This window comes from Eurosta solidaginis, chromosome 2 (assembly GCF_040869045.1).
Source record: "Eurosta solidaginis isolate ZX-2024a chromosome 2, ASM4086904v1, whole genome shotgun sequence".
NCBI lineage: Eukaryota > Metazoa > Arthropoda > Insecta > Diptera > Tephritidae > Eurosta > Eurosta solidaginis.
The window spans coordinates 1004628-1021952 of record NC_090320.1 but is presented as its reverse complement, the minus strand read 5'-3'; the positions used below and the strand labels follow the sequence as shown (position 1 = coordinate 1021952).

Here is a 17325-nt window from a genome sequence, read left to right as displayed (position 1 = left end):
TCGCGCGCAAAGCTGAAAGAAAAATTATAATCCAACCGTTTACAAATTTTCTTAAAAAATGTTTTCTCAACAATAAGAAATAGTCAACATTTAAAGTAAATCTCAACAAAAAGTTCTTCAAAACTGCAATAATTAAAATAAAAAATTAATTCGCATTTACTTCATTTCATAACACAAAAATTAGAACCTTTAATCCGTCGACCAATTTATAAAACTTAAACGAGCCTCCCTCCATTAAGCAAACGCAAACGTAAAAACAAAAACGCGAATTACATCCGAACGACAGTCAAAATGTTTGCTAAACTTCAAATATATGATGACAGAAATCAAAAATTATACCCGCGCGAGCCACCAAGATGCACGTCGTGTAAAGGAATCGACAATTCGTTTCATTGCAAAAGCAGTCAATCGAGGATATCTGCACACAAAAGTTGGCTGAGATGGTGTTTGATGCTGATAATTTTAATGGCAGTGCCTGGTAAGTGTTAGCCGTAGTTTATTTCACTAAAATGTTCTTCAAATCACTCATTTAGGACCATTCTTTCAAATACAGTTCTCAATTAGACGGTCTAAAATCATAACATTGCTGAGTTTAAAAAAATTTAATAATACAAATTTGGGTATTTTCTATATACCATACCATTAGATCTTGTATTACTTTCTTAAAATAATTCAGGGTCGGATGTGAGTAACAAAATCTCATTAAGTACAGTTTTTCCAAAGGTCGCAAGATTTTTCATTAACACGCCTTGAAGTTGTTCGAATGATTTTTTCCGCATCTCACCTTAACGAGGACAAGCCGATAATGGAGAGAGTGTTCTCTTAGGCCTAGGTAAAAGACTTGGAAAAATGGATATCTAAACGGCAGTGGTTTGACAAACTCTTCGAGCACTATGAAAAGCTTCTCAGCAAATATTCGTTCGCTTTGCAAATGTCGTTCGGAGTTTGCATAAAACATGCAGGTCCAGCCTATTTATAGGTAAAAATTAATACTATAACGCCACAATTTGGAATGGAATCCCCGCCTAAAACTCTTCGGAGGTATATCACGTAAAGTTATTATTAGTAGTAGTTGTTATCTACGCCGCAGTTGCTGGAGCCCTCATCTCTTCTGTTCTAGTTCGTGTATGCAAAAAATGTCAAAGTTTATTTTGTATTGCTAAAGTTTTGCTATTGAAATTGGGCTGTGATTTAATTTTTCCGTACACTGAATATAAGCTTGTTGTTAATTTCATGTTGTTATCATGCCCATAGCATGTATCTACATTAGGGTTGTGCTTATAAATAAAAAAATACTGCTTTTTTTCAGTCCCACGTCTTTAGGCTATAATACCTAAGTCAATTATAGCACATACAAATTTTACTCCCGATAAGAAACGGCTAAGAGGTATTGCACAGTGAAGAAATTTCAGATTTTAATGTTGTGAGTTTTCATATGGCAATCTAAGTATATTGAGTAGCAGTGTCTAATCGGAAACAAAATGAACATATGTATGTGTGATATCGCCAACTAAATATAGTATTTTTTGGAGTATAAGAAACCAAAATACTCAATTTTCCTTTTTTTTTTAGTCTGCATAGAGAAACTTAATTTTGACCGCTTTAATGATGGCCAAATTAATATGCGATATTTTTGGCATTCACATGTATAGCTGCCGTGGTAGCGTGATCCGCCTACCCCACCGAAGATCATGGGTTCAACTCTCAGGCAAAGCAACATCCAACAATTTAGAAACAAGTTTTTTTTCTTCGAATTACAAAAAAGTGTTTCTAAGCGGGGTCGCTTCTAGGCAGCGATTTGGCAAACACTCTGAATGTATTTCTTCCATGAAAAGCTTCTCAGTGAAAACTCATCTGCCTTTGCCGATGCCGTACAGAGTCTGCGTAAAACATGTAGATTCCATCCCGCCAATTTGTAGGAAAAATTAAAAAGGAGCACGACGGAAATTGCAAGACAAGCTCGGCCTGGATTCTCTTCGTAGGTATATCGCGCTTTGTATTTATTTATTTTATAGGTCTTATTGTCAGAAGGAACACACTAATATACATATGTGTACAAATTCAATCTTATTTCAGAGAGCATATTTATCCACAGGTTTTATATTCTTGATTTTTCCAAACAGGTCATTACAACGGTAATAACAATTCAATATTATTCCATTACGAATTAACAACGAACAAATTAAGCGTTGAAATCGGGTCAAGCATATGAATATTATAGAATTACTGAAACTAATTTGTTTGATAGTCAAATTAAAACGAAAAATAATAAAAATTCGATTTGTGCCGAAAACTAACTGAAATCCCCATTGATATGTGCAGATATTAAAATAGAAAAAATAATAATGATTAGCTTTTGACACAGGAGAAATGATATTTGTTTGGCGCAGACATTTTAAAAGCAATTTAAACTTTGAACGAAAACCTTTATACATAATCATAATGATTTTGAAGTTTGGTGTTATTGCGCAGTGCAGTTTATTGAAAAGTTTTAGGAAAATTCAAAAATTTGGCAAGAATAGGCACGTTTCATTTGTGCATGCGTTAAAATAATTTTAAATTTTTTCTGACAACTGATTTCTTTTTGCAGTACATTCATGGATTTATCAATGTAAATAATCTATATTCCGTTAATTTGTTTATCTCTTGTTTTCACTTTCACCGTTTACTTAAAAGTTTATTAAAATATTTTTCTAAAATTTTTACTAACAATGGTAGACGTCCCAACTACACTGGGCGAAATTGAGCGAAGGCGAGAGGTGCACATGATCGGCCAAGCAAGAAAAGCGTGGGTTCAAGTGCGGGGCTGTAAAGTGTCGAAGATTATGTGCAGGTTTTACAACCTTAGACTAACAAAGTTGCTTCTATCATTAAAAAGAGAGGACTGTAGACTCATGACGGGTATTCTGACTGGACTCTGCCTTCTGGCGTCACATGCCTTTAAATTAGGCTTGGTCAGTGATAGCAGATGTAGGAAGTGCGGGCTGGAGGAGGAAACGATCGAGTACGTTCTGTGCTCGTGCCCTGCACTTGCTAGGCTAAGACTCCATCTATTAGGAGTGATACAGCTGTCAGATCTAGAAGCAGCAAGTGGCTTAAATCCTAGGAAGCTTCTAGTACTTGCCAAGAGGACGGAGATATTTTATAACATAGGTCCTGGTTTTTGACAGGGTTTTTCAGTTTGGTCGTTAAAACAAATTTCTGGTAACACTGCGGACTTATTCAGTCTATGTGAGGTCCTCATGGACTGGCCAGTTCAAACTAATCTAACCTACCAACAATGGAATCGATTAAGTAATGGAATAATTCAATACACTAGTTTTCAATAAGAAGCTACAACCGCTTTAATATTTTACTTAAACCTGCCATAATTTCAACTTTAATGGAGACTTGCGCTACTTAGGATTATGTCACGTAACCTTTTAGGACTTCGCCTATCTGGGAAACAGCATTAACAGGGTCAGCTTAGAAATCAAAAGGGGAATAACTTTTTCAGTCTAGTGCTACTTGGAACTGAGTAGGAAATTGAAAGGTAAAGTCCTCTCTCGACGAACAAAACCCACGCTCTACAAGTCACTCGTCATACATGCCCTGAAGTTCGGTTCGGAATCATGGACGGTGTCAAGAGAAGGTAAGATGACTCTTGGGAGTGATCGAGAGGAAAGTTTTCCGGAAGATTTATGGTGCTGTGCGTGATGCCGTATCGAAGGAGGTATAATGATAAGCTGTATGGGTGGCACGCTGTTTGGCTGGCTAAGTCATGTTATACGAAGGGATAAAGACGCTCCGACCAATAAAGTATTTTAATCCATCGCCGGATTCGGATGCAGAGAAAGGGGGAGACCTTCGCTGATTTTCGAGAGGCAGGTGAAGGAAGACTTGATATCCCTTGGTGTTCCCAATTGCGTCAATTATCGCAAAACCGTCAGTTAGCCAAAAACGCTAAGGTGTTTAAGCGCCATTCAATGATGATAATGACTTTTTAGGAACATTAAAAACGGAAAAAAAGTTGTCTAATTAACCTTGGTTTGGTTTGGATTCGTCATTAAGACGACCATAGTTCTCAATCTTCAGTATGGAGGTGGGTGATAGGGAAAATGCTTTCCAAACGCAATTGTACATATTTACTTTCCGACAAATACTGCCAGAATATTTCTGCTATGAAAAATGTTTCAAAAATATGCATCTGATTTCGCAATGCCGTACGAAATCATCCAAGCTATAATTGCATCAAAATTATAAACACATACATACATATTTATGAAAAAAATCTTACAAACATTTAATTCGTAGGTGTGTTTATAAAAACTGTAGCCAATAATGGAATTTTATTTAAAGAAAAGTGGAAACCCAAATAAAATGAAAGAACAAAATTTTAATGGAAATAAAATCAAAAACTTCCCGGACATGGGGCAATGAATCGAACACGTAGTAAAACAAAACTCGAAAGTGACTACAACAAAAACGGCAAGCAGTAGTAAAAGTAACAACAAACCATTGTACAGCAGTAATGCTCTGAGTGTTATATAAACAAGACGAAAAAAATTTAATTTTTTGCGTGATGAAGTCGCGTCCGGTCGGATTAAATGGGATTTTCTTGCAATTATTTCAGTTTTTCCTAGTTATTACTTTTCGCGGCTATGAACTTATAATAACTGAGTCTATAGACTTACATTGTAAAGACATAGTAAATAATTATTCTTTTTTTATTGCTATGATTTGCGCGGACATGGAAAAGTGTGGCTTAAGTTCTTGTTGACGATACCTGAGAGAAACGGATGCTATGCTGTACGTCTCGAAATCAGCTGATATACGAACAAATTGTGGTGACTTTGTTATTATTTTGAATAAAGTACACCTGAATGAAAGAAGTCGCGCCCTTTATTTTTTTTTTTTTGCATCTTTCCACTTCTGATACAGAGTTCAAAATTAGACGCTAATAGGAGAGTGAGATGAGTATTGTTATCGAAGGCTTGACACTTATAATTCAGTATCACGAAATGTCTTAGCTGAGCACAATTAATTTCTACTTAAAATTCATATGCCATGATGAAAATATTGTCCGATTCTTTTAGTTTCTTAACCCGCGAATCGGGAGACGGTTTAGAAAAGCCAGCAGACATCACTCACCCTTCGATCACGGAGCGGGTAGTGTCGGGATATTCATACCTGGGCATCTAATGTCGGGTTGAAAGTTAATGCCGAGAAGACGGATATGGTCTTGTTTACAAAGAGGTACAAGATCCCAAATAGGGCCAGGCCTAAGTTAGGGGGGGTAACCTTACAGGAGAAACCTTGCCCAAAATATAAAATATCTGGGAATCATCCTAGACAGTAAGCTGTCATGGAAGCTCAACGTAGAGGAGTGGGGAAAAAGGCCTCAACGGCATTCTGTGCATGTAAAAGAATGCTGTGGTGTACGTGGGGCTTATCGCCCTCTCTTTCTCATTGGGGTTTTACAGCGATTGTAATCCCTATTCTATACTATGGAGTTCTTGTTTGGTGGAAAGCCACACAAAAAACAACCTACCTCAAAAAATTAGAGGGGGTGTGCAGACTATCGATGCTTAGCATTGCGGGAGCCCTGAAAACATCCCCGACGGCTGCACGGTATGCCATTCTGCACATTCCACCTGTAGACCTGGTAGCAAAGAACATAGCATTAACAACTTCAACCAGGCTCGGTGCCTCGGGGCAGCTTGAGCGCCGACCATATGGCCATAGTAGTATAGCGTCATCAATCACAAGATGAACAGACTACCTCATTCCCTATCTGCGCTTCGAGGGAGATATTAAGGCCACAATAGAGGTGGGCGGTTGGCGCAAAGGTGCGCAAATGGCGGACGAGGCGATACATGTGTACACAGATGGTTCCAAAGTTGTGGAAGGAGTAGGGTCTGCGGTATACTGTACTGATCCGGAAATAAGCAGATCCCAAAGGCTGCCGGATTACTGTAGCGTTTTCCAAGCGGAAATATTAGCCGTAACCAATGAAGTAGAAACCCTGGAAAAGAATAGCTTAAGCTGTAACCGTGTAACTTGTATATTAACAGTCAAGCAGCAATTAAGGCAATAATCTCGCATAGCACAGCATCTAAATGCGTGTTAGAGTGTAAGCAGTCTCTGGAGAGAATCGGGACAGGGAGAAGCATACATCTGTATTGGGTCCCAGGGCATAAGGGAATAGATGGGAATGAAAAAGCGGACGAACTAGCTAAAAAGGGCGCATCTCTTGAAGCTTGCTCCGTAGACGTCCCAATTAGACTGGGCGAGATTAAGCGAAGCCGAGAGGTGCACTTGATCGACCAAGCAGGAAAGGCGTGGGTTCACGTGCGGGGCTGTAAAATGTCGAAGATTATGTGTAGGTCTACAACCTTAGCCTAAAAAAGTTGCTTCTATCATTAAAAAGAGAGGACTATAGACTTATGACGGGTATTCTGACTGGACACTGCCTTCTGGGGTCACATGCCTTTAAATTAGGCTTGGTCAGTGATAGAAGATGTAGAAGTGCGGGTTGGAGGAGCAAACGATAGAGCACGTTCTGTGCTCGTGCCCTGCACTTGCTAGGCTAAGAGTCCAGCTTTTAGGATTGATACAGCTGTCAGATCTAGTAGATGCAAGTGGCTTAAGTCCTAGGAAGCTTCTAGTATTTTCCAAGAGGACGGAGTTATTTTATAACGTAGGTCCTGGTCTCTGATAGGGTTTTTCAGTTTGGTCGTTAAAACAAACTTCTGGTAACACTACGGAATCAATCAGTCTATGTGAGGTCCTCATGGACCGGCCAGTTCAACCTAACCTAACCTAACCTGAGAATCAAACACAAAGACCAGTTCAAACAAGCTGTCACTTTCATAAATAGCAAAATCACAGCCGCACACAATTGTAAACTGCATGGCCCCCACAAACTCGCTTAAGAGTATAATCCTAATTTAGCGATTAATGCCTTTATGCACTCGTAAAAAAAGTATGTAATTATAACAGTATTTGTTCATGTGTGCATAGTAAGTTTAGCTTGGAGCAGCACATGAATTATATTTGGACAATTAATTAAAAGTGGAAACCGAAAGCAAAACTGAACGCAGTGCGAAACGAAAGCACGCAAAACGTTAAAGCTTAGCTTTTGTAGAAATGGCGGTGAATTAGTTCGCAAAGCAAACATATAACAATATATCAGCGGCGTCTTACTTCTGAAGAAAATGGCCATCGCACCAGACACCGCACCTTAGGGATCAGCTGGTGGGGCTAGCTTGATGTCAGTCGGCTTCAAAAAACTGATAGTTATATTTAGCTTTTGACAACATCGGAACTAGTATGGTTTTATAATTGAATAGGCATGTAGCACCACGTTGTTTAATCCGAAAAACTATTTTTAAGAACTAATTAAAACACTAAACACGCTCTTAGGATCTGTTCGCAGTCGAAAAGGAGAAGAGTTACAGCGCGTGTTTTATCTGTATTTGTACGCCTGGTACCTTTTTCGACAGGATTTCACAGGTATGAAACATTCAGACCCTCAGTGAACTCAAGCAGGTCCTCAGAGATCCACAAACAGGCGTCGGACCTCTGCGTCAGGAATTTCCCGGTGAATCTTGTACTCAAAGAACAATGCCCTAAACTTGCAGAGGAGGAACGCACACTCCCTAGGGAAACGCGAGTCACTCTAGCTCAACTTCGATCTGGATACAGGTTAAACTCTTCCCTATCCAGAATCAACCCCGACATACAAAATGTATGCCCTACTTGCAATGTGTCCCCACATGACACCAACCATATCTTCAATTGTAATGTGGAACCAACGTCTCTCATTATGGTCCACCCCTCTCATTATGGTCCACCTCCGTTGAAACGGCAAGTTTCCTTGGACTCCCGTTAGAAGATATTGATGACAATTTGTGATCGGTCACACCTGTTGGATGGGGCGAAGCACTGCTACAACAACAACAACCCTTTTAAACTTGTTTAGACAATTCTTATTCTGCTTCAACATTTTTATACTCAGCTGAGCAGAGCTCACAGAGCATATTAAATTTGTTCGCATAACGGTAATCCGTAACGGCATAAACTAATCAAGATAGATATAGACTTCTATATATCAAAATGATCAGGGTGAAAAAAGAAATTCATTTAGCCATGTCCGTCCGTCCGTCCGTCGGACTGTCCGTCTGCAAACACGATAACTTGAGTAAATTTTGAGGTATCTTGATGAAATTGGGTATGTAGGTTCCTGGGCGTTCAGATCGCTATTTAAAATGAACGAAATCGGACTACAACCACACCCACTTTTTCGATATCGAAAATTTCGAAAAACCGAAAAAGTGCGATAATTCATTACCAAAGACGGGTAAAGCGATGAAACTTGGTAGGTGCGTTGAACTTATGACGCAAAACAGAAAATTAGTAAATATTTGGACAATGGGCGTGGCACCGCCCACTTTTAAAAGAAGGTAATTTAAAAGTTTTGCAAGCTGTAATTTGGAAGTCATTGAAGATATCATGATGAAATTTGGCAGGAACGTTACTCCTATTACTATACGTATGCTTAATAAAAATTAGTAAAATCGGAGAACGACCACGCCCAATTTAAAAAAAAAAAAAATTTAAGTCAAATTTTAACAAAAAATTTAATATCTTTACAGTAAATTATGTCAACATTCAACTCCAGTAATGATATGGTGCAACAAAATACAAAAATAAAACAAAATTTCAAAAAGGGCATGGCTCCGCCCTTTTTCATTTAATTTGTCTAGAATACTTTTAATGCCATAGGTCGAACTAAAATTTACCAATCCTTGTGAAATTTGGTGTGTGCATAGATTCTAAGACGATAACTGTTTTCTGTGAAAATGAGCCAAATCGGTTGAAGCCACGCCCAGTTTTTATACACAGTCGATCGTCTGTCCTTCCGCTCGGCCGTTAACACGATAACTTGAGAAAAAATCGATATATCTTTACTAAACTTAGTTCACGTACTTATCTGAACTCACCTTATCTTGGAATAAAATATGGCCGAAATCCGACTATGACCATGCCCACTTTTGCGATATCGAAAATTACGAAAAATGAAAAAAATGCCATAATTCTGTACCAAATATGAAAAAAGAGATGAAACATGGTAATTGAATTGGTTTATTGACGCAAAATGTAACTTTAGAAAAAACTTTGTAAAATGGATGTTACACCTACCATATCAAGTAGAAGAAAATGAAAAAGTTCTGCAGGACGAAATTAAAATCCCTTGGAATCTTGGCAGGAATGCTGTTCGTGGTATTACATAGATATGTAAATAATTTAGCGATACCCGACAGATGATGTTCGGGGTCACCCTGATCCACATTTCGGTCGATATCTCGAAAACGCCTTCACATATACAACTAAGGGCCACTCCCTTTTAAAACCCCCATTAATATCTTTAATTTGGTACCCATATCGTACAAGCACATTATAAATTCACCCCTGGTCCACCTTTATGGCGTTATCTCGAAAAGTCGTCCACCTATGGAACTAAGGCGCACTGCCTTTTAAATAATCATTAGCACCTTTCATTTGATACCCATATCGTTCAAACGCATTCTAGAGTCACCCCTGTTCCACCTTTACGGCGATATCTCGAAAAGGCGTCCACCTAGAGAACAAAGGGCCCACTCCCTTTTAAAATGCTCATTAACACCTTTCATTTTATACCCATATCGTAAAAACACGTTCTAGAGTCACCCCTGGTCCACCCTTATTGCGATATCTCGTAAAGGCGTCCACCTATAGAACTAAGGCCCACTACGTTTTAAACAATCATTAACACCTTTCACTTGATACCCATATCGTACAACGCACATTCTAGAGTCACCCCTGGTCCACCTTTATGGCGATATCCTGAAATTGCGGCCACCTATAGAACTATGGCGCACTCCCTTTTAAAATACTTTTAATACCTTCCATTTGAAACCAATGTCATACACACACATTCCAGGGTTACCCTAGGTTCATTTTACTAAATGGTTATTTTCCCTTATTTTGTCTCCAAATTTCTCAGCTGAGTATGTAATGTTCGGTTACACCCAAACTTAGCCTTCCTTACTTGTTTTCAGAGAAAATTTGTCAATGTTTTGTCAGATAGTTAAAATAGCGGTGGAAAAGGAACAAGTTTAAATAATTGGCAACAGATTGTGCAAACTGGAACCCAATTACTCACTTACTTGTTTTCAGAGAAAATTTGTCAATGTTTTGTCAGATAGTTAAAATAGCGGTGGAAAAGGAACAAGTTTAAATAATTGGCAACAGATTGTGCAAACTGGAACCCAATTACTCAAAAATTGGGGATAAAAAAGGGTAACGCTTTTCAGATCAGAGGCAGATTATCCTTTTAAACACCGCAGTTTTCGAAATTTCGCTGCCATACCCCTAACATGACCTCACCAAAATTTCCTTTGTGCGTTTATTCGCTTTTGCGTAATACTCAAACAACTATTAATTAAACTTCCTGAAATACAAACAATTGGCATCACCACTAAGAGTACTTTGGAGGATTTGTTAGAAGCATTCTTCCTGGTCATATCTTTTTCATTTGGAAACACTCACATGTATTTAAGTTAACGACGTATGGAAACAACAAATGAAGAAAAAATTCGAGCATATAATGTAGTTTTACGCCAGCCTACTATAGCTTGCTATGTATGACAATGTGTGTGTAACCATGGAAGTTCAAATAATAATTCAATAAATTTTGCCAAAATTTCCTTACATCCTCATAAAAACACCTACGCAGCAGTTGGCTAATATGCGTATAAATATCCAGCAAAAACTGGTATAAGCGGTTGTAAGAAATAAGGAATACTGGTTTTACTGCTGACAGTTAAACCCTAGAATAAGGTAAATATAGTACATCAGCCCTATAGAGCCTAGCTCTAGTCGATAAATTTTCGTAATATTTGCAAGGAAACTGGATTTTCTTTTTATTTGAAATATTACTTTAAATAAGTATATGTACTTTTTGTCCTTTCAAAGAACTCATAAAAGATGTTAATTATATATTTCTCACTGTTTGAGCAGTTTTATGACATAAGGCGAATAAATTTTTGAAGAGAACATGGTTGATGTACACTTTCTGGGCTGGCCGGGCCACTGCAGACGAGCGAGCCTGTTTAAAAAAAAACTTTCTATATATTTTTTTGTAATGTTACTTGGGTCGTAACTTAAACAAAGGAAATCACAGCGAATTTGCGATAAATTAACATTTCTGTACCCAAATCAAGTTTTGATATGGGTGATTATAAAGACAAATAAAATAATTTAAAGTCAGATTGTGTCTTATTGTAAGTCCTATGCAAGTCTGATTTCATATGTACCATAAGACTTATAATTAGGTGGTAATGTGACATACTATTCGTTATTCTACTTGGTTCATGAACCTTGTAATCAGGTAACTCTTATTATAACGCCTCATGTATAGTGGGTTATAAGCCTTGTACAAAATGTTCTAAGGTCATTATATAATTCCTAATGGCTTATAATAATTCCTTATATAAGCCTTGTTTTATGTAGGCCATAAGCCTTCAGATATACTTAATAATTCATGTATGATGACATAGGTAAAGAAAAATAAGGAGTATTATAAAGAATACGCCATACAATTAATATTCCTTATAGAATAAGGCCTGATTTCATTTGAAAAAAGCCTTATATAAGGTCCAGATTTTTTGGTACGTACATTTGTATATGCACACAAGTATACTTACACGAACACAAACTTAATATTACAGAAAATACTCATATATCAGGTATTTACAGTTATTTCCATGCCATATAATCCTAAATAGTTACATATGTACGTGCATTCGAATATGTATAATAAACAAATTTAAGTTCGTTCGCTTTTGCTTCCACAAATTGAATTGAAATCTCATAATCAGCATTTCGTAAACTCGAATGAATAGCTGCTGATTATTGCATTTTACTTTTACTATAAGTCCACTCTTGCTGACATTGATTTTCAAATCACAAATATCTTACGTACTAAGTGAGTGCTGCAACCTGTACTAATAAAGGATATGTACATTTGTATATGTATGTATGTATTAATTTGTGTTTCAATATACTCACTCCAGATTTGTATTATTTGGAAGCAACTAATTCGATTTCACTTATGTAAATGGTTTTTTGTGTATGCCATAGCTTTATTGAAATTTGATTTGAATTTTGTGCTGCTGCATTGCATATTGTATGTATGTATGAGATTTAGTGGATAAATATTTATAATATATGTATGCATATATAAAATAGACAAATATTTACATTTGCGCTTATGCGTTTTAAACTAACATTTATTAATATGAAGTTTTACGTCAAGAATTTAGTAAATAAATTTAAAATTAAACGAGCTTACTTAAACATTATTATGTTTTGAAAATAATTAAGTTTGTAGGGCACAATGAAGAGGCAGATGCAAAGCGGCTCTTCGGGCAAAACTGTACTCCAAGCAGTTTAGCCTTAAACGTTGTGTTCTAAGTCGTGAAAAGTCGATTTCTGTTTTTCCAGGATATGTAGTATATAATTTCATACTATCACAAAAATGAAGAAAAAATATATTTAGAAATTTCGTAAATTAGATTTGTTTTTGAAACCAGAAATATTAGTTTTTTAAGGCATTATGCACATAAAATGCATCGCCATAAACGAGTCCAAGGGCTAAAACCCATTGGTTTGCCGCTGGCTTTCTTTTGAATATTTCGAAGTTGAATTTTTTAAGCAAACTTTGAATGGAAACTCGAAACCGAAAGCGACTTTTTGTTTTTGTGTTTTTGATATTAGCAAATAAATTGTTTGTTGGACATCCATAAACTGATTGAAAAACAGAAGAAAGCAAATTTTTTTAGTTCTTGATAAAAATAACGTTTTTATGTAGCTTTGATACTTGATATTCAAATTAATGATAATATAGATAAGTTATAAAGAGAAAACGTATATCACTGTTTTTACAGGGTGTTGAACTTTTTTTTTTTTACCTTTGAAATCACCGCGATGGAAGTATGGTTTGGCACTAATAGCGGGGTTATGACATTTCATTTGTGATTTCGTACTTGATTTATTGATTATAATTTCGAAAATCAAAATTTTCTGTTTACTTAGTAGTATTTTGCTCTGTCTTTATATATAAACACATACATGTAAATCCACTTCAATTTTCATTTAGTTTTAGACTTTATTTAATTGATAGATTCAAGTTTTAATTTATGTACATACATACATACATGCATATACATTTAGGCATGCACTTGAACTGGGGACGTCTAAGATGAAATATTTTCCCCTTATCTAACAAATCCAGCCAAATAAACATCTAGTATATCTGGATAAACAAAAAAAACTATACGAAGCTATAAACATAGCTACATGTGTTACCGTTTTATATCCCAATCAATTTAATTGATTTACCTAATAAATTATCTTATCGGTCAAATAGTATATAAACGTATAATTTTCTCCTAAGTAATTTGAACCAGACGCTGATTATTTAATATGATTCTAACATGCTAAAGAAAAAGAACTGAAATAACGAAAAATGTGGAACGAAATGACCGCAATCTCTGTATCTTGTAGATATATAAGCCTCCGGCGAATTTAAAAAATATACTATTAAATAGTTACTATATTTTCTACTTTTTTAAGAATGTCTAGGCCATTTATTGTTCATTTCATAAATTGGTCCGATATGGTCGAAAGGGCTATCAAGGGATGCGCATCACTGCCAGTTATAAAAATCTAATTGCGAAATTTAACACTTTCTAACCGTTCGAAAGATATTTGAGAAAACAGGCGCTTTCAATGCCAGCTTAACACGGACTTTGTATCACCGAATTCACCAAGTTATTAAAACAAAACACGCATAATGTTTTCAAAAAATTAGTAAAGAACAATGTATTTAAATAAATTAACCCAAGTCGAACATGTTTTCAAATTGTCCTCAAGTTGTTAAAAAAGCAAATTAACAGAAAAATGTGCCGAAATTCTATCCCGGTTTGACATTTCCTAAAGTTGGCGGCCCTATACCCAACTAGTCCCTTGGAGTGAATCACATTGGATATAGCCTATTAATCGTGTTTAAATATCACATATACGTTTCGGCTCCTGTTACAATTGGAAATACGTACGCAAATATTTTAACAAAGCTTTCCCAAGACATTTTTAAATTTTATCCACGGTCTTCACCCATGAGTAACGCAAGGATATCCACTTCGACTGCTTATAATTTTGAGGGCGGCATCCTTGGCCGAATAGTTACTAACGTTGCAAGGTGTTTCTTTGGTGTAGCTCGGCAGCAAAGCGCGACAAAAATATCCGTCAGAAAGTCTTCGGAGCTCGCCTAGAGCTTCTAGTGACGTCGACGAAGATATCAGTTTGAAGTCGCAGTCTTAGAAACAGCCGAAAAAAGTGAAAGCGCCCTTTGGTGTGATCAACAATAAGCCAGCTGTTGTTGTAGCTATAAGGACACTCCCCGAAGGCCTTGGGGAGTGTTATCGATGTTGATGGTCCTTTGCCGGATGCATATCCGGTACGTTAAGGTACTAGCCCGACCATCTCAGGAACGATTTGGTATGACCAAATGAAGCCTTCTAGGCCATACCGCCCTCCCACCTCCTAGATCCATAAGGAACTTGGGGTCGCCAGAGCCTCGGATGTTAACGAAATAGGATTCGCCACGGGTAGGTGAGGTTGCCAATTGGATTGGAGAAGCTATATATTGCGCTGGCAACCCCTTGAATCAATTTGGTATTTTAGTCGCCTCTTACGACAGGCATACCTACCGCGGGTATATTCTAAGCCCCCTAACCCGCTCGGGTGACAATAAGCCAGCATTGATGCTAATCGTTAAAACTGTGCCACGGGAGTCATGACTATAGGAGATAATTGATTGCAACCTTAAGTCGCCTTTGTGCATGATCAGCATGGAACCCCAAATTATTTAAAGAAATCGTGCCGGCGACGAGTATTAGAGTTAGCCCAGAACGACAGCTACAAAGTTGTGACAATTTTGAGTATTTCTCCCTCCCTCCGCAAGGCGTTTTTACAATATCGTTAGCTTAGTGTGAAAATGCGCCAAGTCAACTTTTACGAATTTTACAGGGGACGAAAAAAAATGAATATTTTTTTTAAATAACCTTATTTTTTCAAAACTGTGTATGAGTATGTCTTAATTGCAATACTTTTGAGTGTAAAAGCTTTGAAAAAGATAAATAACAAGTATAGGTGTCGAAGTTCGGGTGTAACCGAACATTATATACTCAGCGTGAGCTTCAATTGCAAATCTCATTTCAGATAAATTGCTTTTCTACATAACACGTGGCACCGCCCGTTTAAATAAACTGTCTCTCCATTTCCTCTTAAAATAAAACTTGATAAGTAAAATATCATTGGTTCAAAACTATTTTTTGCTAAGTTACAGCTGATTATTCTAGTCTACGACCCTGTTAAACTTGTTTTATATCTAAGTTGCCGTGGTCTTTAACCGATCCCGTCCATTTTTACTAGAAATATTTTCTACTATAGGGAAAATTTGTGTACCCAATTTTATTACGATCCGTTAATTTTTCTTCGAGTTATGGCTCCCTATACAGAAAATTGCTTAGTCATAAAAGGGGCGGTGCCACACCCATTTCCAGAATGTTTAGTGTTTTCCAATTTAATGTGATAATTCAATTTAAAAAGTAAAATTCTATTTATACACAGCTCTTTTTCGCTAAGATCTAACTTATTATTTTCGTCTACGACTCTTTTAAAAATCTTTTATATAAAAGGGGGCGTGCTCCTTAATCAATTTCGTTAATTTTTCTTCAAAGCATTCCTTATGGTAATGGCGACCGCTCTGCCAAATTTTGTTACGATAGGTTTAACGATTTTTGATTTATGATTAATAATAAATAAAAATAAATGTAAGCGCGATAACCTCCGAAGAGATCTAAGGCCGAGCTTCTCTTCCAATTTGCGTCGTGCTCCTCTTGATTTTCCCTACAAATTGGCCGGACGAGACCTACATTTTTTATGCCGACTCCGCACGGCATCTGCAAGGCAGATGAGTTTTCACTGAGTGCGTTTCATGGCAGAAATACACCCGGAGCGCTTGCCAAACACTGCCGAGGGCGATTCCCCCCGTTTTTAAAGGATTTGCAGTTATCTTGGCTAGTGCGCCACCTAGAGTAACTTTTTTTCGATGAATTGTATTGTAACCAGGCCTCTAACTAAGTGCCAAGTTTCAAGTCTCTAGGTAAGCGGGAAGTTAGTTAAAAATTGATTGAAAGATTCCCAACTTAAAATTTGTTTTCTTACTATCTCGATCTGCGTGCCACCTAGCGAATTTTTTTGGATCAAATTTTGCATTGTCACAGGGTTCTGAGCCACGGCCAATGTTTCAAGTCTCTAGCTCACCGGCAAGTTACTCAAATATCGATCGAAAGATATCCCTCGGGATTTGTAGTTATCGGGATTCGTAGTTATCTCAATTAGCACGCCACCTAGCGGAACTTTGTTTTCTATAACTTGTATTGTCACCGGGTCTCGAACTATGTGCTAAGATACAAGTCTCTAGGTAACCAGGAAGTTAGTTAAAAATGGATGGAAAGATTCCCAAATTAAAATTAATTATCCTAATATCTCGATCCATGCGCCACCTAGCGGAATTTTTTGATACAATATTACATTGTCACCGAGTTCTGACTTACGGCTCAAGTTTCAAATCTCCAGCTCACCGGGAAGTTACTCAAAAATCGATTGCAAGATTCCCCTCGTTTTTCAAGGATTTGTAGTTATCGCACTTAGCGCGCCGCCTAGCGGAATTTTGTTTTCTGTAAATTGTATTGTCACCAAGCCTCGAACTGTGTGCCAAGCTTCAAGTCTCTAGGTCAGCGGGAAGCTAGTTAAAAATGAATTGAAATATTTTCAAATCAAAATAAATATTCTTAGTATCTCGATCCGTGCGCCACCTAGCGAAATTTTTTTGATCAAATATTGCATTGTCACCGGGTTTTGACTCGCGGGCCAAGCTTCAAGTCTTTAGCTCACCGGCAAGTTACTTAACAATCGATCGCAAGATTCCCTGCGTTTTTTCAAGGATTTTCAGGGATTTTCGTTTGTCTCGATTCGTCTGCCACCTGGCGGCATTTTGTTTTCCACGGATTGTAGTACCATTGGTAGAACCATTGACTCGCAAACTATGTGCTAAGTTTCAAGTCTCTGGATCACCGATAAGTTAGTTAAAAGTCGATCGCAAAATTTCCATTTTAAAATAAATTTTCTGTATATCTCGATCCGTGCGCCACCCAGCGGTTTTTTTTCACTTGC

The 17325-nt window shown here is 37.2% G+C and overlaps 1 protein-coding gene across 1 annotated transcript in view; it reads left to right on the top strand.

The window, feature by feature from the left end:
• Positions 1-326: 326 nt before the first annotated feature.
• The window catches only part of LOC137239092 (uncharacterized), a 190006-nt gene continuing 173007 nt past the window's right edge, over positions 327-17325 (top strand). The window contains exon 1 of the mRNA XM_067763997.1: positions 327-478. Coding sequence (XP_067620098.1) covers positions 451-478 — 28 coding nt within the window. The 5' untranslated portion in view covers positions 327-450. The remainder of the gene's footprint in view (positions 479-17325) is intronic.